This window comes from Antechinus flavipes, chromosome 4 (assembly GCF_016432865.1).
Source record: "Antechinus flavipes isolate AdamAnt ecotype Samford, QLD, Australia chromosome 4, AdamAnt_v2, whole genome shotgun sequence".
Taxonomy (NCBI): Eukaryota; Metazoa; Chordata; class Mammalia; order Dasyuromorphia; family Dasyuridae; genus Antechinus; species Antechinus flavipes.
Genome location: NC_067401.1, coordinates 76,633,085 through 76,659,419, shown reverse-complemented (window position 1 = coordinate 76,659,419; position 26,335 = coordinate 76,633,085). Strand labels below are relative to the sequence as shown.

The following is a 26,335-nucleotide window of genomic DNA, read 5'->3' as shown; positions in this document are numbered from 1 at the left end:
TAAACTTAACTCATTATAACTGAATTTCTATAATAAGTTTAGAGACAAAGAACCGTGACTTAGGTAGTTACAAGACAAAATTAATTATAAACAGAGTTAATAAAAAAGATACAGAATTAATGTCATCTTCTTCCATGGTAACAGTGAAATAGTTTCATTTTTGTCTTTCCATCCTCATCACAGTATCTTACACACAGTAGGGGCCTAATAAATATTTAAGAAACTATTCTTTGATCTTCAGCATGTACAATCCTAACATGTTGCACAGATTGAAACATAGTAGAAAACAGAATGTATGTTCTTAGTGAGTCTTTTCAAGCAATCTGATTGTGCCGTACCATAGTCTGCCATAAAATGTCTGTTAGGCAGGCAAAGCAAACACTCTAACTAGGACAAGGGGAAGGGTACTTTGTCCCTGGGTGCCAAAATGTATAAGGTCCTGAAATCATTTGTACTCCCCTAACAGGCACAAACAATAAGCTAAGCTCTGAGAAAGAAGAACTGGTTAAAATGAGATGTGATCAGATAATAGGCTTCTTTCCCAGAGCTCACTCTGTTCAACTCCTTCCCCCAGTAATGGCTGTCCTAGGGGTCTAGTGTTCTACCTCTCTCTCACCCAGCCCCTTCCCAGTTCTGAGTCTCCCTTCCTTTCTGCCTTTAGCAGGGCTTTATAGTCCAGAGTCTGACATCTCTCCCAACTGTGCTGCTCACCTGGTCTGCGGCATCTGCCCAATCCCAGAATTTGTACTCACTCTTGTTGTGATTTTACATTCATTGATTCAATGCTGACTCTTCTCCCTCTGCCCCTTTCTCCTTTGCTTTTTTTTTTTTTTCTTTCAGGAGTTCTCTGCTGGGGAAAGTGTTGAGAATAGATGTAAACCGGCCAGGCTCAGATAAGAAGCCTTATCGCATCCCTCCAGATAACCCCTTTGTCTCTGAGCCCGGGGCTCACCCGGCTATCTATGCCTATGGGGTCAGGAACATGTGGCGCTGTGCGGTGGATCGGGGTGACCCCGGCACCCAGAAGGGCCGCGGCCGGATATTCTGCGGTGATGTTGGCCAGAACAGATTTGAAGAGGTGGACCTCATTGTGAAAGGAGGGAACTACGGCTGGAGAGCCAAGGAGGGCTTTGAATGCTATGACATTAAACTCTGTCATAACACCTCTTTAAGTAAGCAAGAAAGTCTGAGATTTGGGGGAGGGGTACAGTTGGGAGCGAGAGACACTGGGGCACAAGGAGAGTCAGAGAGCCTTGGAACTGGGAAGACCTGAATTCAAATTCTACCATGGGCACACATAGCGTACTCCCATCATGTTCTACTGATGAAATCGGAGGCCCTTTATATATGTGTGTGTTTGTGTGTGTGTGTGTGTATGTGAGAGAGAGAGAGAGAGAAAGAGAGAGAGACAGAAAGAAAGACAGAGAGAGACAGAGAGAGAGACAGAGACACAGACAGAGACAAAGAGACAGCTAGAGATAGAGAGAGCAAGAGAGAAAGAGATTCAGAGAGAGATAAAGACAGAGACAGAGACAGAGAGACAGATATAAACAGAGCGAGAGAGACACACAGAGAGAGACAGAGAGACAGAGACAGAGAGAGAGAGACAGACAGACAGACACAGAGAGAGAGACAGACAGATGGACAGAGATAGACAGAGAGAGCAGGAGAGTAAAAGAGACACACACAAAGAGAGAGACAGATGGAGAGAGACAAACAGACAGACAGAGACACACACACAGAGACAGAGACAGAAAGACAGAGACACAGAGACACAGAGAAAGATAGAGAGACTGACAGACAGAGACACAGAGACGGAGAGAGACAGAAACAGAGATAAACAGGGGAGACAGAGAGAGACGGAGTAATAAAGAGAGAGACAAAGGAAGACAGACAGATAGACAGAAACAAATAGAAGAGACAGAATTGACAGACAGAGACAGAGTAACAAACAGAGACAGAGAGAGGGTGGGGGGAGAGGGAGAGAGAGACAGACAGACAGAAACAGAGATACAGAGACAGAGAGGGAGGGAAGGAGGAAGGGAGGGAAAGAAGAGGCAAAGGGAAGAGAGGGTCACGGATAAAGCTTGAAATAAAAGCATGTCTGAATTCAATATTCCTAGCTCTTCTGGGTATTCTGCATTTATCCTTTTACTTTGCTTTTGGATGTTTGAAACAGAAAAGGCCATAAAATGCTTCATTAGCCTGAGCAGAAAAACCAGTCCCTTGCCCAGATCCCTTCTTTCATCAAGCTTCCAGAAGTAAATCAGAATTTCATTGAATCAATCTCATCCGGTAGTTAATAGGTTCTTTTTCCTTTCCTGGGTGCTCCTGAACCAGCTGGTGACAATTTCTTGCTAAAAATGTCTATTTCTAATTTTTTTGCTATGTTAAGTACCGTACCTTTCTGTATTTTGAGGTCACTCTTGTAACTCTGCATGCCGGTCATTAGAAGGATTTGCTAATCTTTACCACTACCAGGCTTGCTGCTTCCTGTAATGCAGTAGTTTTAAAAAACACTTTCAAAGCTGCTTCTCTCCTCCCCCCGCAACCATCTGTCAGTTTTTTCTACATCTTCTATCAATTCTTGTAGCTGATAAACAATTGTTATTTCTCCTTTTGTTCTTGACAGACGACATCCTGCCGATCTATGCTTATGGCCATTTGGTGGGAAAGTCAGTCACTGGAGGATATGTCTACCGGGGGTGTGAATCCCCAAATCTAAATGGCCTCTACATCTTCGGGGACTTTATGAGTGGGTAAGGATTCTTATTTCCTGTGTCATCTTGGGCAAGTTTCTTAATCTGCCCAGGACCCAGTTTCTTGTGATGAAAATTCATTGAATTATATATTTTTAATGACCAGGAGATGATGTACCAAGGAGCTTCTGCCAGCTTCCCTTGGGAGTCCTGCTGAAGTTCTACTAATAACTTAGATACATACACAGCCTGTTATATAATGTTCTATCTATCTATCTAACAGGCCATGTGTTACTTCATAAATGAATAATGATCACTTACATATCTATTGCATATTTATATAAACAAGATAGTCACTGTGTAATTGAATAACTGAGAGGAGATAGGAAGCCACTAATGATTCCTGAGCAGAGGAGTAATATGCTCACATCTGCTCATGAATATCAATTTGGCAGCTGAGTGGAGAGAGAATTGGAGAAGAGAGAGATGACATGTAGGGAGGCCAATTAGCTATTGAAATAGTCCAGACAAGAGATGAGGAAGGTTTGAACTGGAGTAGTTGTGGTGTGAATAAAGAGAAAGAGACTGGATATGAGAGATTGAAGTGTTGGAATCCATTAAGACTTGGGAAGGACTTTAGTGAAAGTAAAAAGTCAAATTTATAACTTCTGGGTTTCAAATATGGGTGACTAGGAAAGATGGTAATATCTTTAATAGATATATGGAAGTTGGGAGAAGAGGTGGATTTAAGGAAGTCTGTTTTAGATATGTTGTATTTAAGATGTCTATGAACCAGCCAGGTGAAAAGGTCCAGCAGGCAGCTGGAAATGCAGATCTGAACTCCAGTCAGAAATAAGAACTAGAGATGTATAGATAATTTGGGAATCATCTTCATGGAAATTACAGCTGAAGCCATAGGAGCTGATGACATCATTATGGGAAGTCCTTCCTGACCTTCCTATGTATTAATGCATTCAATTTCCTTGAATTCTTTTGTATTTTCTTTTTATGTACAGATTCTATGCCCACAACACCCTTCCTCCCTTCCCCAAGTGAAATGTAAGCTTCTTGAGGACAGGAATTATTTTTCTTTGGTACCTTTAAGTGCCTAGAATAGTGATTTACACAGCCAAAGCATAATTTATTATTCGTTGAGACGGATGTATGAGGGGAAAGAGGAAGAAAGTTAGAATTCAAAATGATCTCAACAAGTTAAAACATTGGACTGAATTAGATAGATAAGATGGAACATTTATGGAGCACTTATTATTCCATACACTGTACTAAACTATACATATAAGTAAGCAAGAAAAATCAATCCCTTTCTTCAAGGAACTTACATCTTAATAAAAGTAAACATATAAGGGGAGCTGGTAGTGAATACTTGCAGCAGTATACCATGGAGATGAATGGCCATGACATGGGGGTGGGGAGAGTGACCTGGATTTGGGCAAGATAAATTGATGGCTAACTTATCAGAGCCAGGGAACCAACTGGCAGAGTCCAAGATTGTGGCTGGAGGGAGAGAAGACTTAGGAGAGAAGAGAATGATGGTTAGACTTCTCATCTATTCAATGGTGTGAGTTGTTCTTAAATCTGTTTTTTACTTTCATCCCCCTCAGGCTTGGCTTCCATTCTTTCAGGAGCCTGATCCCCAAAGTAAAAGATCAGTTCTTAAGACCTCTTTCCTGATTCTTTGCTTTGAAGCTTGCTCTCTGGGCTAGGCAGTTTTAATTTTTATTAGGAAGCTGCTTGGCTTCTAGCTATGAGGAGCTCCAATAAAAATAATTCTATAAATCATTTATTATTTTTTAAATTTGTTTTTATAGCTCCTTTGCATTGCTTTCACTTAACTCTTTTTGTGTTAAATTGTAACCTGAATTCAAAACTTCAAAGTTTAAATTTAGTAAAACTGAAATCATGAGTAAACGCTAAAAGAAGAGGTGCCATATGATCACAGATTCTAGAATTGGAAGTTGGCGCCAGGAACTGTCTAGTCCAACTGGTACCTGAACAAGAATCCTCTCTACAACAACCAACTTGTGGTTTTACACCCTCTCTCTCAAAGACCTCATATGAAGGAAGGAGCCCAGTACCTTCAGAAGCAATCCTTTCACTTTGGAAAGTCTAAATATTAATAACATTTTACTTTCATAGAAGCTAAATAAAATTCACTTTAACTTCCATTCACTACTCCTACTTATCATTTGAGGTCAAACTGAATAAGTAGAAACCCTTTTCCAAACAGTGACAGTTTTTAAATACTTGAAAATAGCTATGATAGATAGATGATTAATAGATATATAGACAGCCAGACCAACAGATAGGAAAGAAGGAAGAAAGGAAGTAGTGAAGGAAGGAAGGAAGGAAGGAAGGGAGGGATGAGAGAAGGAGGGAGGGATGAAGGAGGGAGAGAGGGAGGCAGGAAAAGAAAGAAGGAACATCTATGAAGTACTTATTATGCTAGATAGTCTGCTAAGCCCTGAGATACTATGTGTGTGTGTGTGTGTGTGTGTGTGTGTGTGTGTGTGTGTGTATGTGTGTGTGTGTGTATGATGTGATATGAGTGTGTACAAATGTATGTATATATGTATCTATAGAAACACATACATATATATGTAATATTCCTATTCTCGAGGAACTTACAGTCTATAAAGCAGAGCTGGAAAGTGTGTATAAGAGAACATGTAGTAGTCTAGAATGATGAGAGCTAAGAAGTGTGGAGAAATTCTAATTTCAGGCAAGAATGGTAAAAGCTCTTTTAATAGACCTAAAGGAACTAGAGATAAAGTTCAAGATTGAGGCAGTGGGGTAGGAGAGAGGATGATGGCCAGAATATAGGTAGCATAATGAGATGACCAGGAAGTGATTATGAAATAAAGCTTAACAGGGATAAATGTAAAGTTAGACACGTGCACAAAAGAGTCAGTTATACAAGTATTACACAAGGGAGGTATAGCTAAATAACCACTGATACAAAAAAAGTTTTGGGAGTAGTAGTTGGCTGCATACATAATATGAAGCAATTGTGATATGATATCTCAGCCAAAAAAGCATTGAAAACTCAATATGTCCTAAACAGAATTCAATATATTTCCCACCAAATTCACTTTACTTTTGAACTTTCTATTTTTTTTTTTGAGGGAATCATCATCCTTCCAGTCACCTAGCTTCATAACCTGAGTCATTCTTGACTCCTCATCCTTCTTCAACCACTTATCCAATAGCTGACAGCTCTTCTGCATTCTTCCTCCACATCTCTTGTATTTTTTCTCTCCTCCATCTAGTCACCATCCTCAGCCAGGCTTTTATCAGCTGTCTCCTGCAGTCTTCTAATTAGTGTCCATTCCAATCCATACTCTTGACAACTGTCAAAGTATTACTCTTCAATCACAAATTTATCATATCATTCCTTTAGTAAATGACTATAACTCCTTATAGACTCTATGATTAAATTCAAACTGATCAGCATTTACAACCTTTATCAATCTGATTCCAACGTACCTTTCCTGCATGGATAATATGGATATTATGCATCTTTGTTCCTGCTAAACCAAACTTCAAGATGTTCTTTGCACATAATACTCTATTTCCTGTCTGTGTTTTTACACCAGCTGTGTCCCATGCCTGGCATTTACTCCCTTAACATATCCATTTCTTCAAATCCCTAGCTTCCTGCTACCTCAGATCAAATGTCACTTCCTGTGTGAGTTCTTTTCTGATCCCTCCAGTTGCCAGTTCCTTTTCAAGATTAACTTGATGTGTTTTGGACATATTTATGTGTTTATATGTCGCCTCTCCCTTTAGAATGTAAATGTTTTGAGTTCAAGGACAGTTTTATTTATCCATTTATTTATTTGTATTCCTAACATCCACCACATAGTAGATTATTAATGTGTTTGTTGATTGATTGAAGTTTCAAAAAGATAGGTTTCAATTTGATATCAGAAAACTTCCTAACAAGTAGAGCCACCCAAAATGGGCATGGCTTGCTTTAGAAAGTGGGTTCTTCCTCATTGGATAGTTTAAAGAAGAGGCAGAATGACCACTGGTTTGGAATATTGTAGGAGGAATCTCATTCATTTATAGGTTACACTAGATGGCCTCTCTAGTCCGAAGATTCTATGCTTTTTATATGAAAAGAATTCTTCACAGTGGACATATGGATCCCTAAAATATAAGGTTTTGCTTTTCATCTAGTCGACTTATGGCTTTGCAGGAAGATGAGAGAACAAATACATGGAAAAAACAAGACATCTGCATTGGGAACACTAAGGCCTGTGCCTTTCCAGGATTGATCAGCACCTACAGCAAGTTCATCATTTCCTTTGCTGAAGATGAAGCAGGTAACCTTGACTAATCAGAGCTCTCTGGCTGCCATAGCACCAGGGGCAGAGAATGCTGTAGTTTATATCATGTCTACTTATTCATTTACTTAATGTTCTTTCTCAGGAAATGGCCACATCAGATTCTGTCTTTTCCCAAGCCCTAAATCCCTCTGCTGTTGGGAGTTTCCATTTGCTTTCTCCTCTTTTTGATTTTCCTCTTCTCCATGAGAGTTTGCTTTAAGCGCTCCAATCTGGTGACAGGGTAAGAGCCACATAAAATCTTTAGTTTCCTTACATTTGGAGCAATAGGGTAGAGGTTCCAATTTTGCCTTTATAATCCAGAATCTAGGACATGGAAGACTCTTAAAGAGACTTGTTACTTGATGAATCTAACAAAAATGTCAGCCACTCTTTGAAGTACACCAGTAAACTACCTAGCCAACTTTTAAAGCTAAAAGTTTCAGATGAACATTTTGTAGCATTAGGTTATTTTGGAAAACTAAACATTTTGAAAGGAAAAAAGCCATTGAGTTCCAAACAGAAAACCCAAACATATGAAAAATAAATGGGACCACAGGTTGGCAACCTGATGATCAATCAATGGAGAGCAGATGATCTAAAATGCCGCAGGCTGTGGTGGTAAATCTCTTCCTGAGTACCCCATAGACAAGGAAGCCCTGTGTACTTGGGGCATCTGTGGGATGCTGTCATGGCTCAATTGCTTAAGCCAATATTCTGGCTTTGGTTGGGCTTGCAGATGAATCTTAGAAGAAAAACAAGCTATCTTCACAAACAGAACATAGGCAAAGAAAAACATCTTTGGCTGGGGTTTGGTGGAAAGGACTCCCCAGGCTTGTTTACCAAGCCAGGGTGGACCTAGGGAACTTCTGATGAAAACTTGTTCTCAGTGGAGAATTTCTTAAATCTGGACTCCCCATAAGAAGAGAGATAATAAACCAGTCCATCATGTGTAATAAACATTGTCTCCTTCCTCCCTGGCAGAGCCATGGCATAGGCCACATTCCAGACAAGACTGACAAGGTCAAGTTTAATTCAATAGATGTGTATTTGGAAGTTAGGGGCAGGGGTGGGAGAAAGAGGAGAAACGAAGGGAGAGTACTTTTATTACATCCACATCAACCTAATTATTTAAAACATAGCATGTCCCAAGTTGTGGTTATTTTAATTTACATTTAATTAAAGTAATTTATAATATAACCCACAAATAAAATAAATAAACAAATCTTACAATATTTCTAAATAAATAAATATACTTTACAATATATTTATAAATAAAACAGACCAATATATTTATAAGATATTCAAATATATTTTATCATATACTTATAAATATGTACATTTTATAGCATATTCAAGAATAAATTTTACAATATATTCATAAATAAAATAAACAGACCAATATATTTTATAATATATTCATAAATATATTTTATATTTACAAATAAAACAAATAAATTATATTTAATTTATATTATTTCTAAATATATAGAAATATATAATGCCTAAATTAATACAAATATGTACATTAAAATATGTTTATGTAAATATATTTTAAAATAAACGTGCTTAACACATCATTTATGTTATGTAATAGATTTGTATTTATTTAATATGAATAGATTTATATAACATAATATAAATGATATATCACATAATAAATAAATGTAGCAGTATTTATAATAGATAAATATAAATAAATATTTATATCATTGTAGGAGAGACAACTTAGAATCTTAGATAGAAAGAGAGTCTTGATATTAGGTGAAACATTCTTATTATTTGTGCATTCCAAAAGCAGAATGGGTTCCCCAGGGAGAGAATATGACTTTTCCCTGGCCAGAGGCCAGATGAGTACTTAGGGATGTACAAGGAATTATTAATTCCAGAACAGGTTGGTTGGGTAGTTTACTGGTGTACTTCAAAGAGTGTTGATATTTTGGTTATATCAATTAAGCAATAAGCCTCTTTAAGAGTTTTCCATTTGCTAGGTTCTGAAGACAAAATTGTTATCCAATATCAGGTGTTCTGAGGTTTCTTCCAACTCTTAAATTATTTGATTCTCTGTGGTGTATTGTATGCACACACACACACACACTCAGTGTTATAAATGACAACTCTGGCTTTTACATCTACCTTAACTGGGTTAAGGGAGGCACACAGGTCAAACTAGGTAGCATATGGGATCAAGCAGGGGGGATTTTAGAATCAGGAATACCTGGGTTCAAATCCTGCCTTAGATACTTACTCTTGTAAGCTTGAGCAAGTCCCTTAACTTTTATGAGCCTTACTTTTTGCTTCTTCAAAATTGAAGTTAATAAGAACACCTACTCCCTAGGGTAGCTGTGAGGATCAAGTGAGTTAGACTATGTAACGTATTGTGCAAACCTAAAAGTGCCATATAAATGCTAGCTATTGTTACTATTACTTCCAAGCTCTCTGTGTGTGAGACAAATCAGGTTATGAGCCTTTCCCAGGATTCCATATTCCTGCCTCTCTTCCTGGTGGTCCAAAGCACTCTCTGCATTTCCACCTCTTGGAATCCTTATTTTCCTTCTAGGCTCAACTCAAAAGCCAGTCATTTAGGAGTCTTTCTTTGATTGTCTCCTCCCCATCATCTCCACCTGCTGATGTATGTTTTCATTCTCCTTAGTTTTTCTTGTACTTATTTATATATATTTGGGGTCCCTTATTCCTACCCCAGTGGAAGGCAAGCTCCTTGAAGGCAGCTTGGCAGGGGGCAAGGGTGGGGGGGGGAGGGAGTGAATTGTGTATTGGACCTGGAGATAGGAAGTCCTGAGTTCAAATTCAGCCTCAGACACTAGCTAAGTGACATTGAGTAAGTCACTTAAGTTTTATTTGCCTCAGTTTCTTCAACTGCAAAATATGGATAATAATCAGATAATATTGGTAAAAGCTAGTGCTTGGCACATAATAAGTGCTGCATAAATGATAGCTATTGAGGGAAGGGACTGTTTTGTTTTTGTTTACAGAGTGAGTAAAGGTTTATTGAATTGAACTATATTAAGATGAAATTTAACATAACATTTCTGAGCCTAGAAAGGCCTCCGGGAAAGACTAGTCTGATTCTTGTTTACTCAGTTACAGACCATGATTTTGTCTCAGTCTTGAGACTTGTGACAAGTGAGACACTTAGTCTTATTTTCTGTGTTTGCTGACTGGACCTCTTATATGTGCTCTACAATTTCTGGGACATGTCTTGGATGATTTAGTACCGGCAAAACTAAAATCTTGTGGTCTTGACTCTTTTTTGGTTGTTTAGGAGAGCTGTATTTTCTGGCCACTTCTTATCCAAGTTCTTATGCCCCACATGGATCCATCTATAAATTTGTTGACCCTTCAAGGTAAGAACTTAATCCTCTTGGGGAATTCCTCTGCCCAAGATCCCAAAATGTTCCCAGAGAATAATTCCTCCCACGGAGGGCCCTTTGATTGAAGATCAGTCAATCTAGAGCCTAGGCTGGAAGATACACAATTTAATTGGTATCAGCAGATGGGCAGCTTGCCAGTTTAGAAACTCTGAAGAACTGTGTATTTTAAAAAAAAAAAAACTTATTACAATTAAAAAAAGTAGAAACTGAAGAACACTAGGATATATGTATACATACTCTTTCATAGCCTTGGGACAGGAGGCAAAAAAAAAAAAAAAAAGCCTATTTGGTGAGGCTGTTCAGCCACTTTCTTTATTTGGGAATTTTAATAAAAGGGACCAGATGTCAGGGATTGGAGAGAACACCTTGATTTGGGGGTAACTTTGGAGTCATCCTTTATCAGTTCTGTAAGGGTGTTCCCCGTGGTTACTTTCACCAGACCATCTTCATGGGTCTGGAGCCCTCTAGTGAATTTCTTCTAATATTTAGGTCCAAGATAGTGGAGGCCTTCCTCTGAGGTGGAATCAAACTGAGTGTCTGTTTTTGTTTACTATAGCCCTGAAGGCTTTATTTCTTTGGCCCCTAAGGCTACTGTTTCGGGGGGGGGGGTTCCCCAAATTCACAGCACACAGGTTTTGTATATATTTCCTACACATTTCCTACCTGTGTTCTTCATAGGCAAGAGACAAAAAGCAATGCAAATGGAGGCAGAAAGTCTGAGATCAAATCCAATCTAATGCTATTTGTGACTGGGCAAATCACATAATCTCTCTTGCCTTCAGTTTTCTCATCTGTAAAATGAGGGATTACACCAGATAGTTTTAAAGATTCTTTCATATTTGAAATCTATAATACCAAAATTTGTTAGATTCATATCTGAGTATCTGCATTAAACTTAACTGAGGATGGAGCAAATTCAAATCTAGAATAATGCTTCCTTAGGAACTTTGGAAATGGGACTGCCTCATTTGGGCTGGGCTAGAATTGACAAGTTTAGGTTCTAAAACCCCTGACTTCTGACAAGCTTTTAATACTCTCCCCTTCAAGATCTCCCCTCTCTCCCAAAAGAAAAACAAAAAGACTTGTAGTTATCTTTTGGTTATACTGATATTCTATCTAGTTCCATACAGAATGATAGAAAAATGCTTGCTTCTTCACTTGGAAAGTGAGGAGGGCTGGTAACATTTATGGCAGAGTCAAACTTAACTCACTTTTCCAGTTGCAGAAGGCAGGAGAAGGAGGGAGAGAGGGAAGACCTTATTTAACCTTCTTTTTTGGCAAGTTGGGGTTCTTGGTTTATTTTTCTATTAATTTTTATTATTATTATAAACTTTGCACTCTCAACAAATGAGCAGGTTTGTTTTTTTTTTTTTTTTTTTTTTCCCCAAGAAGTTCTTGGAAATAATCCCGGGGCTTAGTGTCCCCAGTTAGGTGATATAGGAGAAGGCAGCATCTCAAAGGATCTATTTAGGGAGATCTTGTGTATCCTCTGGGATTTCAAAGTATCCCCCATTTAGTTTTCTATTTTCTATCATTCCTGGGCTTCTGGATTCTATCTCACCCTTATTTTCAAATCTCTACTCTTACCCTGGGGAGCTACAAAGAAGTAGGGAAAGAATTCTTCAAAAAATTCTACTTGCCAGATCTAGGAATGATTTAAAGATCAGGAAATTGGATTGCTCTGGACTGGGACCATAACCCTTTTAATTAACTAATTAATTTATTAATCATTATAATTAATCAAATATATTTTATATATTATATAAATATATAATTAAGTATAATTAAATAATTAATTAATGCTTTTGATTTCTACCCTCCTTAACTTAATTCATTGGGATTAATTTACAAAATTATTCCAAGAGTTGCTGTAAAATGTAACTCAAAAAACTGATGTAAGATTCTTTTCTAAATGTTAGAAGGATTCTTATTGTTTTGTGGGTTATCTATCTAGACCATTTGCTCATTCTTCCTGCTTCTTAACAAAGGCTCTTAGACCAGCCCTAGTAACAAAAGATCATCTCTTCCTACATCCAGATTACTGTCTTTCCTCATTAGAAGATAAATCAATCAGTCATCAATAAAGGGTTATTAGTCATATAGAAAGAATGAAACACTCTTTCCCCATAAGAAGCTTATATTCAAATAGCAGCACATGGATTTTTTTTCTAGTTTTGGTTTGGTAGGGAGTGCTACTGAGCTAACTTGAAGACAGAACCTTGACAATTCTAGCCTGAGAGGAGGAGGAAGGTAGTTAAAATCTTTTGCATAGTGGTTTGTCTGAGATTAGGTGTAAAGTTGGAAGCAATAGTGACCACCTGGCAAATTCCAGCCCCTTCCTCTTCCTCTTACCATGTGACATCCCATGAAAGGAACCCCAGTCTTTCAGATTCTTTTTTTGAGCTCTATTCAGTGACTTGGAACCAGCTATAATAATAATAATATACATTTAAATTATACTTTAAAGTTAGCAAAGTTTTTTTTAAATATATTTTTAAATTTTGAATCTCATAACAATCTGTGTGAAGTATTATTCTGTATTTTAGATAAACATAATTCAGAGAAATTAAATACTTGTTCATGATCACACAGCTAGTAAGTATAAAAGGTGAGATTTGAATCCAAATCTTAGCATGGCTTGTTAAATAGAAATGTTTAAATCCTATTTAAGGATTATCCAGAGAAGCAAAAGGATGTAGTCAGTAAAATGCTAGACTTGGAGTCAAAGAAGCCTGGATCCATATTCTGCCTCTGAAACTTATGAGTTGGGTGACTTGGGGCAAATCACTTAACCATTCTCAGCCTCAATTTCCTCATCTGTAAAATGAGGGGTTTGTACTATATATGGCCTTTGAGGGTCAATTCTAACTCTAAATTTATGATTCATGGGGTTTGGTCCTCCTACCATCTGTTTCCTTTTTTAAAAATTTTTAAAAATTATTTTTTTATTGTAGTAAGTTTATTTATTTTTAATACATACTGCCTTATAAGTCATGTTAGGAAAGAAAAATCAGAGCAAAAGGAAAAAATGATGGAAGAGATTAAAAAAAAAACAGAAAAAATAAATTAACATAGTATGTGTTGATTCAGTCCCCTTAGTTCTTTTTCTGGATGCAGATGGCATTTTCTGTCCGAAATCTATTGGAGTTGTTTTGGATCCCTGAGCCAGTGAGAAGAATCATGTCTTTCACAGTTGATCATGGCACATTTTTGCTGTTATTGTGTACAATGTATTCCTGGTTCTGCTTGTTTCACTCAGCATCAGTTCATGTAAATCTAAGTCTTTCTATAATCAGCTTGTTCATCATTTTTTATAGAACAATAATATTCCATTATCTTCATGTACCACAACTTATTCAGTCATTCTCTAAATGATAGGTATCCAATAGCATCTGTTTCAATGCTATATATTAATATCAATAGAACCTAGGGATATTTTGTATTTTCAGTAATTACACAATCTTCTTCCCCTGGTTCTCTCCATTAACTTTGGTAATTCAGAGTTGACTTAGTCAACAAACATTTACTATGTGTCCTAAATGCCAAGCTCTGCTCTGGGAGGGATACAAGTTCAAAGAATGAAACTATCTACTAACAGTGAGCTCATATTCTAATGGAAGATAAAAATGCATACATAAATATATATTGTATACATATAAAGTGAATACATATATACAAAGTAATTAAAGTCAAGATAGTTTGGGAGGGAAGGCGCTAGGAGGGAATCTTAGGAAAGACTTCTTGTAAAAGACACTGCTGAAGTTATATCTTAAAGAAAAGGAAATGATGGTTGGGAGGTAAGGAGGAAATTCATTCCAGGTGATGGGGTTGGCCAATGCACTGTATAGATATAAAAGTTATGGTGTCATGGGTGAAGAACAGAGAGAAAAGGTCAACTTGGCTGCACCAAAGGGGAAATAATGTTCAGTAAGACTGGAAATAGAGGTTGGGGCAATGTTGTGAAGGGTTTTAAAAATTTAGCAATAGATTTTATATTTTATTTTTATATTTTATACTTATTTATATTTTATTCTATTTTTATTTATTTATATTTATATTTTATTCTAAATCTGGAGTTCCTCTGTGGCTACTGGTGGCCAGGCTCCCTTATTCCCTTTTGCCAGTTCCTTGTTACTCAGGCTCTCCCTCTTTGTTTTACAGGCGAGCTCCCCCAGGCAAATGCAAATACAAACCAGCACGTGTCAAAACCCAGAGCAAGTTGATTCCCTTCAGACCACTTGCCAGTGAGTTTGTCTTTGAGGTTCTTAATTTGATCACCTAAGGGGTCAGAAAAGCCCTCTGTGGTGGTTGCCCAGAGAGCTGTTTGGTCATCTATTTCAGGGGTTAATTTTTCCCCATGGAATCCTAAATTTGTTGAGCACGAATCCACTCTATGACATCTTTGATGACATCTTAAGTTTCTCTGGATGGTTCTCCTGCCCCTACCCCAATCCCATGGGAATTTAGTGTGAAATATATAGCATATACAGGATATTGGATTTACAATTAGGAAAATATGGATTCAAATTTTATCTCAGACATTTATTAGCTGTGCAACTCTGGCCAAGTCACTTGACTACTCTGTGCCTTAATAGTTTCATCTGTAAAATGAAGGGATGGGACTTGATTGCCTTAAGTTTACTTCCATCTCTATATCAGTGGATATGTGGTCCTTTAAACTCACTTAACAGTCAAAAGATGCTGCCCATTACTTTTAGGCAGCTCTAAACCTTTTTTCCTCAGGTTGAGACAAAATCAAGTATCTTCTATTCTTCAAGAGTCAAGCAAAGCAATTGAATCTCTCACATAACAGCTCTTTATATACTGAAGTCAGCTATGACATCTAAATCCCCTCTAAGATTAAACATCTCCATTCCTCTAAGTAAGCCTCTGGGACTTACTCTCCAGTCTGGTCCCTTTTCTGGTGGTCTTTTAAAAATAATAATAACTCACCTATGTAACTCTTTAAAGTTTGCAAAGTACCTTACTTCATTATCTCACTTGAGCCTCATAATGTAACCCAAGTAGATAATTTTGATAACATTCACCCAATTTTACAGATGAGAAATCTGGGGCTCTGAAAACTGCAATGATATTTCTGGTCAATGGCAGAATTGGAACCCAACTCCAGACTCAGTATTCTATTCATTGTTCTATGCTACTCATTTGTCAGTATTCTTTCAGAAAGAACAATGATGATTGTTGGTTAGAATTTGTTGTCAGCTTTTATTTTGTCATTAGAAGCTAACTTGTTACCTTTCATAACATCTCTGTTTTTGTTAACTTTTTCTGCTATAAATACCATCTGATAGAGTATAAACTCTTTGAAGGCAGAGATTGGGTTGTTCCATTTTTGGTTTTGTGGCCCCAGTTTCTGGCAGAGTGCCTGGCACATAATGGCACTTAGTGAATATCTGTGTGGTGAATTGGAATCCTGCATTCATTCATACATTAAATTCATAGAATGGTGATTTATTAAGCATCTTCAATAATTAAAATATTTTTCTTATTGTTTATGATACTTTTTTGCAATAATAAAATACAAAAAAGTATTTGCAATAAAAAATACAAAATAAAATACAAAAATACAAAAATTTAAAAATATTGTTGATATTGAGAGAAATAAAATAAACAAAAGAAACTTTCCAGGGTTACCTCTCCCTGTGAGCATTCAAATAGCTAGGGTGCTCCCTTTTAAAGAATTGATGTGTAAAGAATGAGAAAACCCTGTGATTTTAATAGGTGGCATTTTGAATTTTTTTTGTTTTGAATTAAAGTTTTTAATAATTTCAGTTTTCCATTACTTGTTTATCTTCTCATTCAAATTATTGTTTTTCAGAGACTGTCCTGGAGCTGCTAAAAGAAAAATCAGAAAGAGCTGCTAGAAAATTGTCCAAAGCAAAATCGGCTTCCAGTACTCCAAATAGAGGATCTTCTCAGAAAGCTTCCTCTAAAAAGCCAGCTTCCTCTAAAGATACCCAGAAATTGGCTGCCAAGCATAGGCACAAGTCTACGTCCAGGAAGAAGATCCTTCGAACATTAGGCAAGCGCCAAACAAGAGCCAGAAGACTGTCCACTAAGTTTCAGGGAAAGAGAATTAGGACCTAAGAATCAGCAGCACCAGAACCAAGGGCAGCAACATTGAGGCAGGATTGTTAGGAGTCTTCCTTTTGCCTCTTTTTGTCCTGATGGCCAACAAAAGGAAGGGGACCCATTTCAGAGGCTCTGATTCAGCCCCAGCCCCAGCTGAAGAAATTATGATGTGAATAATTATTGGAGAGCTAGGACTGACATTGAAATCAGTGAGTGTCCGAATAACCAATGAATCCATGGGTGCTAATTTTGCTATTAACACACAACAATGGTAATCCATGGTACTGCTTTTTTGGAACCTCAAAACTCCCATGACAACTTCAAACTAATAGAAGCCCTTGAGGTTAGGGGCTTTTTTTTTTTTATTTTATCTTTATATAGTTAGCACATAAAGGCCACGCAAAAAATGTTTTTTGAATTATTTGAATCAAAATATCTAGGCAAGTATTGAGGAAATGTAAATTCCTTGAGGATAAGATTCGTTTAATTTTTGCCTCTATATCTTTAGTACCTTGCACAGGGCCTGGCAAAAAACCAGGTGTTTGATAAATGTTTGTTGATTTTAATTGGTGAATAAAGCAGCATTTCCTCAAACTGACAGATCTTCTACCTTTTTCTTTTCAATGGTTAGCTAAAAAATCTAAAATTCCTTATGAAAATCCCCCTAATATTTCTTCTTTAAGTTCAGTTGTAGAAATTTGGATTCTGACACAAGGATAGGTGCCTGAAAGTATGGTAATGGAAAAATCCCTGGAAATGCTTGTATTCTGAACCCTTTAGAGAAAAGGGGTTTCATAAATCTATGTTATAGGACAATTCCGTCAAGATTACTCTGGATATAGGTATGTGAACTAAGAATTAACTTTAATTTTTCAAAAGTAAAGGAATGGTCTCAATAAAAAGCAGGGCATCATGAACATCATGCTGTGCATTCTCTACACACTGGGTAATATATCTAGAGAAAGGAACTAAAAGATTGTCCTTAAACAGTTAGTTTGGAAGCTGTCTGGATAGAAATGGAATGTTGCTTTCTGTATAAAGTATAATTTTTTTCCTTTTTTTTTTTTAATGGAAGATGACAGTAAAGACTGCTGGTGCCAGCTATTCATGTAGGATGTCAGTTTTGTTTGAAAAAAATACTTCAGCTGTGGAGGGGCCAAAAGAAATACAGCTACTTTATAGCCCCAAGGTTTGAAAAAGTACATTATGGGTTTTTTTTTTAATAGTATTTTATTTTTTCCACATACATGTAAAGATAGTGTACAACATTCATTTTTGTAGGACTTTGTGTTCTAAATTTTTCTCACTCTCCCCTCACCTTCCCCTGCCCAAGACAGCAATCTGATATAGGTTAAATATGTGTAATTCTTTTAAACATATTTCTATATTTGTTATGTTGTGCAAGAAAAATCAGATCAAAAGTGAAAAAAAAAACACAAGAAAGGAAAAAAAATAAACAAAAAGGTGAAAATACTATGCTTCGATCCACATTCAGTCTCCATAATTTTCTCTGGATGAGAATGGCATTTTTTATCCCAAGTCTATTGGAATTACCTTGAATCACCCCATTGTAGAAAAGTCCATCACATGATCTTATTATCACTGTGTACAATGTTCTGCTTCTGCTCACTCCACATAGCATCATTTCATGTAAGTCTCTCCAAGCCTTTCTGAAATAAACCTGCTCATCATTTTTATAGAAAAATAATATTCCATTATTTTCATATACTATAACTCATTCAGCCATTTTCCAGCTGATGGGCATCTATTCAATTTCCAGGTCCTTCCCATCACAAAAAGAACTATTACAAACATTTTTGCCTATATGGGTTTTTTTCCCTGAAAAATAACATTATATTAAAAGATACTTAGATACCCATACCTCCTCTTTCTAAATAGAAAGCTTTTGGGGGAGAAGAGCATTGATGGCAGATGATATGATTCAGCTATTTTTAACAATTTGACAAAATACAGAAAAAGTAAGCACTGTTAGTTGTGCCAATTGAAGAAAATATAACCTAAATACTTATTCTTGTATTTTGGCACCTGAAGATCAGAAATGTTTAGATAATGATTTATTTCCTTTGATTTCCAGGATACTGTTCTTAGTTTTCTTAAAACATGGATGCCAAGTAGTAGATAGATATAGGTTCATTTCTCTGAGAAATTCTGAGTATGGCCCTTGAGAGCAAGCTTTCCCAAACAATGGTCTGTGGAACCCTACCTTTCTTTTTTTTTTTTTCTTTCTTAAAATACATGCAAAGATAGTTTTCACCCTTGTAAAACCTTGTGTTCCAAATTTTTCTCCCTCCTACTTCCTCCCTCCTTTCTCTGAACAGCAAGCTACACATGGCAATTCTTCTAAACATATTTCCACATTTATCATGCTGCACAAGAAAAATCATATCAAAAGGGGAAAAATGAGAAAGAAAAAAACAAACAAGCAAACAACAACACCACCATCAAAAAAGTGAAAATCCTATACTGTAATCTGCTTTCAGTCTCTAGTCTTTTCTCTGGATACAGATAGCTCTCTCCATCACTAATCTATTGAAATTGCTTTGAATCATCTCAGTGATGAAAACAGCCAACTGTATTCACAGTTGGTCATCACATAATCTTCTTGTTACTATGTACAAAGTTCTCTTGGTTCTGCTAATTTCACTTAGCATCAGTTCATCTAAGTTTCTCCAAGTCTCTCTGAAATCATCCTGTTGTTCATTTCTTATAGAACAATAATATTCCATTACATTCATATACCATAACTTATTCAGCCATTCCCCAGCTGATGGGCATCCACTTAGTTTCCACTTCCTAGTCACTACATTTTTGCACAATATGGTTTGTTTTCCCTTTTTTGTGATCTCTTTGGGATATAAACCCTTGGGTGGATCATATGCACAAATTTATAGCCCTTTAAACATAGTTCCAAATTGTTCTCCAGAATGGGTGGATCACTTCACAACTCTACCAACAATACATTAGTGTCCCAGTTTTCTCATATTCCCTAAACATTTATCATCATCTTTTCTTATCATCTTAGCCAATCTGAGAGGTATTAAATGCCTACCTTTTTTTATGATGTGGATAGGTGTTTCATGATAAAATTACTTGTTAGTAATATCCCATACACACACGCATTCCATTAAATTATGCATATTTCAAATTTAAGAATGTGAAAATGCCTTAATTTTCTCTAATTGTGAGAGAAATTTTCTAGAATCTGCTACTTCAGTTTTAGAATTAGAATAACATTTAGAGTTCTTTCACTTTATGTCAGGCTCAGAATGAATTTCATGGCCAAATTAATTTAAGGACATTACATTAGAGCTGATTTCATATTTACAACAAATCCGGTAGGTAAGCAATGGGCAAATATCTTGTGGACATATGGGCAGATAGATATGAATTAGCTTAAAGGTCATTTAAAGGCCAAGTAGTTCTTGGCTTCAGATGTAGTTCCCAGTTCTGTATACTGTTTTTTTTTTTTTTAAAATTAAGAACTTAATACCAAATAAGATAAACATTTTAAAATACAAAGCAGAACAGAAAAAGAGTATTATACACATAGTGAGGAACCTGCATGTTACATAGCCTGTTTCTTCCTCCAAATATATAACAAATTCAACAGGGTTTAAAAGCTGCTGTTTATCTTTCTTATTGAGGTTCCTACTCTTATGCATTTTAAAAATGTTTCAATAATCTTCTTTTCTTACTTTTTCCCTCCTATTTTGGTTATACCGTTGCTACATTTCTCCATCTCAAATTGAAAGAAAGCATAAAACCCTTGCATGTATAATCATGCAAAACAAATCCCTAAATTGGCCAAATCTGAAATGTTTTATTCTGGATTTTGAGTTTACCATTTTACTGCCAGCAGGTCCTTGGGAAACATAATTGGTCATTGCATTGATCAGAGTTCTTATATATTTTTTAGTTTTTTTTTTTTTTTCCCCTTTAGTTTTCTTTTTTTGTTACTGGATAAATTGCTGTAGTTTCTGCTCAGTCCACTCTGAATTGGCTCCCCTAAATCCCTTTCTTCATCTCCTATACTTACTGACCAGCAAGGGTAGAGATATAAAAGCTCTATGATTATTTAATAAGGAACTTCTTGTTCATATATGGGACTGGATGACTTCTGAGGATCCTTCCAATTCTGAAACTGACTTGGCATTCAGGGCATGAAATATAAGCCAACTTAAAGCAATGTTGGATGGAAAGACTTGGGATTGCCCTACTGCTGATTTTCCTTCAATTAAATAGGGATTTACTGAGTTCCTCACCTAGCTTATTAAGTCTAAATAAAAAGGATAAAGGGAAAAAGAAAGTGTATAGGTATGTGCCGGGAGAGAACTGGATTTAGAATCAGAGAATCTGAACTGGAATTCTAAATTTGCCTTTTTTTCCCCCATGACAATCAATCAATCAACATTTATAAAGCCCCTACTATGTGCCAAGCACAGAGATTTGCCACTGTGTTGTTCAGTACAGTCAACATTTATTAAGAATCTACTATGTGCCATGGACAGATATTTGTCACCGTGTTCTTTAGGATAATCAACCAATCAATCAATCAACATTTATTAAAAAGTTACTATGTGCCAGCCACTTCAGGACAACCAGTCAATATTTATTTATTTATTATAGCTTTTTATTTACAAGATATATGCATGGGTAATTTTTCACTCAATATTTACAAAGAATCAACTATGTGCTAGGCACAGAGATTTGCCATTGTGCTCTTCAAGACAATCAATCAACACTTATTAAGTCCCTACTATGTGCTAAATGCTAAGGATACAAATAGAAGCAAAAGACAGTCTCTGCCCTCAAGGAGTTTATAATGAAATAAATCAATAATTGGTTTAATAAATAAAAAAAAATTGGTTGCCCGTTGTCAATAGATGCAGTCAATTACATCGTCAGCCTCACCCTCCTGTTTGCAAAATGAAGAGGTAGACCCTCGTATGACTATAATAGTAATTACCCCCCATCGCCAGCATCTGCTTGTGGTTAGGAATAGCTAACAGACTCCAGGGAGTCAAGCAAGAGTTACCGGGACAACGCTGGTTAATATCGCAGCTTGTGCAAAAAGTCTTGCCCATCCCCCACTCGGTCCAGGCCGCGGGCCGGCCCGAGATAGACACTATTCAGCCGTCTCTAGTTCACGTTTAGGGCGACTATGTGACGCAGTGAATAGACCTCCCAGCCTGAAGTCTATGGAGTTAAAATCTGGCCTCGCTTGCTGTGTGACCCTGGACAAGTCACTTCACTTTGACTCAGTTTCCTCAACTGTAAAATGAGCTGGAGAAGGAAATGCCAAGAAAACCCCAAAACGCCTTTTCTCAAACGACCCAACTACAAAATATCTGGACGGTCCATATAAGAGTTGTTAGCACGTGGGCTCCCCCATAACTTGTAAGAGCAGGTGCTTGCTCAATACTTGCTGACCTAACTAGCGAACTCTTCGGATAGGACGCCGGTAACTCGAGCCTCCCAGGGTGAGAGAAGGCGGGAGGAGGGGCGGGCCCGCGCCCGGGTCCAGGAGCGGCTGCGAAGAGGCCACACCCCTCAGAGTGTGCCCCACCCTCTCGCAGAGGCCGAAACCTGCTACATTATTCCCGCCCCTCCCCTCCCGCTGCCCAGGTCGGGCTCTCGGGTGCCACGTGTCATTGGCTCGGCAAGCAGAGCGGAGGCCGAGTACACACGCCTCTGGCGCCCCCTTCCGACCGCACGGAAAGCGGCAGGAGGCCGCGGCTCCGCCGGAACCTGCCGGACCCCGCTCTCCGTCCTCCCCGCCGCACTCCCGCGCAGACCTACATCGGCTATCCCCGTGGTGGCGCCTCGGAGTGCAGCCCGCGGCGCTGGAATCCGGCGCAGGACCGCCTCCGATTAGTGAGTGCGGCGCGCTTAATGAGGACCTCGGGAGATGCCCGCCGGGGAGCACGAGCGCGGCAGCTCCTTCGCTTACGGAGTCTCGCCCATGGCGTCCTAAGCATCGCGGCTTTTGGATCGTCTCGGGCCGCCGCTGGCAAGGCGTTCAGAAATGTGCCTTTCTTCTTCAGAGCCTGTAAAATGTATTTTGAGATGGAAAAAAAAAAGCAGTTAAAGAAAGAGGCCCCAGCGAGGATCGAACTCGCGACCCCTGGTTTACAAGACCAGTGCTCTAACCACTGAGCTATGGAGCCACCTATCATCCTTTCCAATATAATTGAATGATAGCGAGCTTTCGGCCGCTTCCGCTTTCTATTAATTTCATTTTGATAAATATCGTTTTCCCAAGGAGTAATCCTTCTCTTTCCCGCCAAATAAAACTTGCGGATGCTTTGCTGGCTCTGGCATTTAAAAGAAGGAATTAGGAAAATAAAGTATTACCTGAGGGCGGGGCTCCATTGATGTCCTTCCCATTTAGAATTACATCGTTAATTAAACAATTAATGACTGCAACCCGGATGTTACTATTGGTTGCCCGTTGTTCCTGTCGAGTTGGAATATTCTACACAAACAAGACACTTTATTGCTGCTGCTTACAAAGTCTCCAAAGTTGAGATCATTAAGCACTTTGGGGAAAATATATATTCTTGGAATCATCGGTCAATCAATAAGCATGTGATGTCAAGCACGGGGCTAGGCCCGGGGATACAGCTATGTAACTGAGCTAGCCTTTGCCCTTTAGGAGATTACATTTTAATGCAAGATACAATTCAATTGGATCAAAAAAGATCTGGAAAGTCCCTCTGGTGAACTGGGGTGAGAGAAGGCAGTTCCGGGTCGTGCCCTTCCCAAAGACAAAGTTAGCGTTGTCTTGATTATTATTGAGCTAGAGATGAAAAACAAGGGTGGGATGGCTTTTCTGGGAATAAAGTGAAGATGTTTGGTTCCAGCTGGTGTGAGGGGATCCCTTTAGCAGACAGAGGATAAAGCAGGAACGGCAGTGGAAATAGGGAGGAAAATGGTCCGAGTGAATATGAGGGCTGATGGTTTTAGCTGAATTACTTAGCAAGGAAGAGGACCTAGTAACAAGGAGGTGAGAATTTCCCAGGTTTTTAGCTAGAGGAAGTTTGACAATAAGATATTAGAATCTTGAAAAGAAGCAAATTCTTGGGTAGCTCCAGCCAGACACCAAACTTGAGAGTTCAGAAATTTGACTTTCTACAGAGAGAAGGATACTTTCCTTGACTGGAGAATAGGAGTTTGTTAATGGTTCCTGTAGGTCAGATGGAGAGCAGTTAGGAGAGAAAGTTTCCCCTCCTCTTCCCCTCTCCCCTTCCCCCACTCTCTCCTTCTTCCCTCCCCCCTCCTCCCCGCCCTCACTCCACCCCCGCTTTTTTTTTTTTTTTTTTTTAAAGGACCTGGACTTTATATTTCACTGTCACAATCATTTATTTGATGGTGTAGGTCAAATGGGAAAGGGGAAAGGAGAAAGTTAAATGTCTGGTATCTTTAAATGGGTTTCCCTTCTGGAGAAGTTAAATTATTTAGAAGAGGGTCTTTCTGGTGATCGAAGAACGATTCACTAAAATTTCAGGTTTTTGTATTTCTCTCCTGTGAAGTCCTAGTCATCTAAGTGCCTTAAAGCAAAATATTTGTATGAATTTCTATAAGAGTACAATGTTATATTGTTGCCTGTTTGGCAGCCCCAAGGTTATTTCCTTTCTAGGGACCAAATCACAAGGGAGCCTTATGGCTCCTGAGGATAGCATGAGTATCTGTGGAAAGGGAGGACATTGTTTATGGGCTATTATGAATCCTTTATGTATCTGGTGGATTTGATTGTGGGCTCTTAAGAGAGCTTTGTGTTTTTTGAATTTTTTTGGGGGGGAGGTAACTAAAGACTATCCTGTACCCAGTATGTATTCACTGTTACTTTGAATATCACTTGTATGGGATCTGTGAATACTTTTTGAAGACTTAGACACAAAGTTTATTCTGAGTTTTCCAAGTATAAATTTTGGGATAATAAAGCAAAGAATTGTTAATTCAGGAGGAAGTCCCCAAGAATGAACCCGTTCTGTTGTACACCTGGAGCTTTGGGGACCCAGGACCATGCATTACATTTACACATTTTTATTTCAATTGGCTCTCAATATAATGCTAGAGAAACTGAGGCAAGATAGAGAGTATTTAATATTTTATTTGAAAGGGAAAGATTTACTGGGACCAAATGGATCCATGATTTGGTCCCAGAGATCAATGAGACAATCATCTGCAAGAATCCAGCCAACAATCTGAGTTCTCAATGACCTATATACATGTGGCTCAGACACAGGGGGCGGACGAGGCAGGGGCGGAGTCAGGGTGCTGAGCCACCAGAGATAGGGATGACATAATGGGGGGAGGCACCCCAGAGATGGGGAGAGGCATTTTTGATAAGATGGTATCTAATATTCTGATAGCTTGGGATGGGAGAGGCATTCTGATATTCTGAAATATAAGATCTTTTATCCTTATCAAATATTCTGATTAAGAGGGAGAGGTGTTTTGTGGGATTGAGCAGAACAATTAAGGAAACCGGAGCAGGACAATTTAGGGAAACTGAGTCAGCATAACTAGAGAAACTGAATCTGGATAATAAAAGAGAACTGTGGAACAACATCACAGCAAGTAGGTTTTACAGATATTACTATTTTGCACTTACATGTAAACTCAGGGCTATGAGTTCACAGTAACATAGTAAAAAGCCAAAAGCAGGATCTGAACTCTGGCTGAGTTGTTTTGTAGAAATGTATTAATTGAATTAGCTGCTGTGACTCTTTCAGATCCTAGGATTTAGCTAGCATGATATTAGGACTTGAGGTAGAGAAGAGGAAAAAACAAAAGGAAACCTTTTCTACTCTAGTCACCCATATTTTAAAACTTCTTCCTTGGAGGAGAGGAAAGGAGGCAGAAAAATGAAAAAAAAAAAGTTTAGGAATGTTGTTGGAAGATTTTCAAAATGATTTTTCTCTTGCACCTAAGTGGAATTAAATTTAGTCCTCAAAAAATTCTCCTTCACATCTTTTATTATAGAATATCACCTGTTCTTTCTTAAGTTCTCTCAGTAAATGTAAGTTCTTGCTCTGCTCCTCCTCATAGGCAGCTTGGTCTGTGATTTTCCCATTTCAACAGAAAATCCTGGAAGATACTTTGGAAAGGCAGTCAATTGGATTGAGAAAAGCAGCAACCTGGAAAGAAGTGGAAGAAAGCCTGATAGCAAAGATTGTATAAACCATTGGTGAGCACTTGGCAGTTTTTGAAAATTGTGCTCCTTGTGCATTCCTGTGACTTGAAAGCTTTGGGTTTTCCTTGTCACAGGAGACTTGATTTTCCATCAAAAAATGCCTAGCTGCTACACAAAAAGGGGATGTATATGAAGAATATGTGGATTTTTTTTTTTTTAACACTCTTGTTCATCCTCTTTCTTTTGCCATGACTATGAAAAGTGGAGTGGCCAAATTCCATGTATTGGGTTGAACCCCAATGAAGCCTCTGACAATGGGTATTACCAGAAGAGCTGAGGACAAAGATGTGAATAGGGGAATGAAGTAGTCATGGCAGGAATTAGGGCTGGGCTTTTTAATGACAGAGAAGGAAAGAGGTGAGAGCCATTGATTTTCTTTTATGAGCCCATGGAATCTCTGTCCAGGAGCTGGTTCATGAGAACATCACCAAAATAAGAGAGGCTGCTGATACAGTTGAAGAGGAGCAAAAGATCAGAAAAATAATGGCCAGGAGAGACGGTTTCCCAGTGGACTTCAGACTTAAGGACTATTTTAATTGGATAAATCCACACTAATAACAATCTTTGAATGACATTAGTGTTGCT

At 38.0% G+C, this 26,335-nt stretch overlaps 1 protein-coding gene and 1 non-coding gene across 3 annotated transcripts in view; one reads left to right on the top strand and one right to left on the bottom strand.

The window, feature by feature from the left end:
• Positions 1-18,179, top strand: part of HHIPL2 (HHIP like 2) — a 31,389-nt gene extending 13,210 nt beyond the window's left edge. Inside the window, exons 4-9 of one of the 2 annotated variants that reach the window (XM_051993348.1) lie at positions 841-1,172; positions 2,633-2,759; positions 6,900-7,045; positions 10,329-10,410; positions 14,599-14,681; positions 16,277-18,179. In XM_051993348.1, coding sequence (XP_051849308.1) covers positions 841-1,172; positions 2,633-2,759; positions 6,900-7,045; positions 10,329-10,410; positions 14,599-14,681; positions 16,277-16,545 — 1,039 coding nt within the window. In that variant the 3' untranslated portion in view covers positions 16,546-18,179. The remainder of the gene's footprint in view (positions 1-840; positions 1,173-2,632; positions 2,760-6,899; positions 7,046-10,328; positions 10,411-14,598; positions 14,682-16,276) is intronic. The other variant, XM_051993349.1, reaches the window with a different exon arrangement.
• A 4,466-nt stretch (positions 18,180-22,645) lies between these two features.
• On the bottom strand, positions 22,646-22,718 carry TRNAT-UGU (transfer RNA threonine (anticodon UGU)). Its single transcript has one exon. It is a non-coding gene; the product is annotated as a tRNA-Thr (tRNA).
• Positions 22,719-26,335: the final 3,617 nt, after the last annotated feature.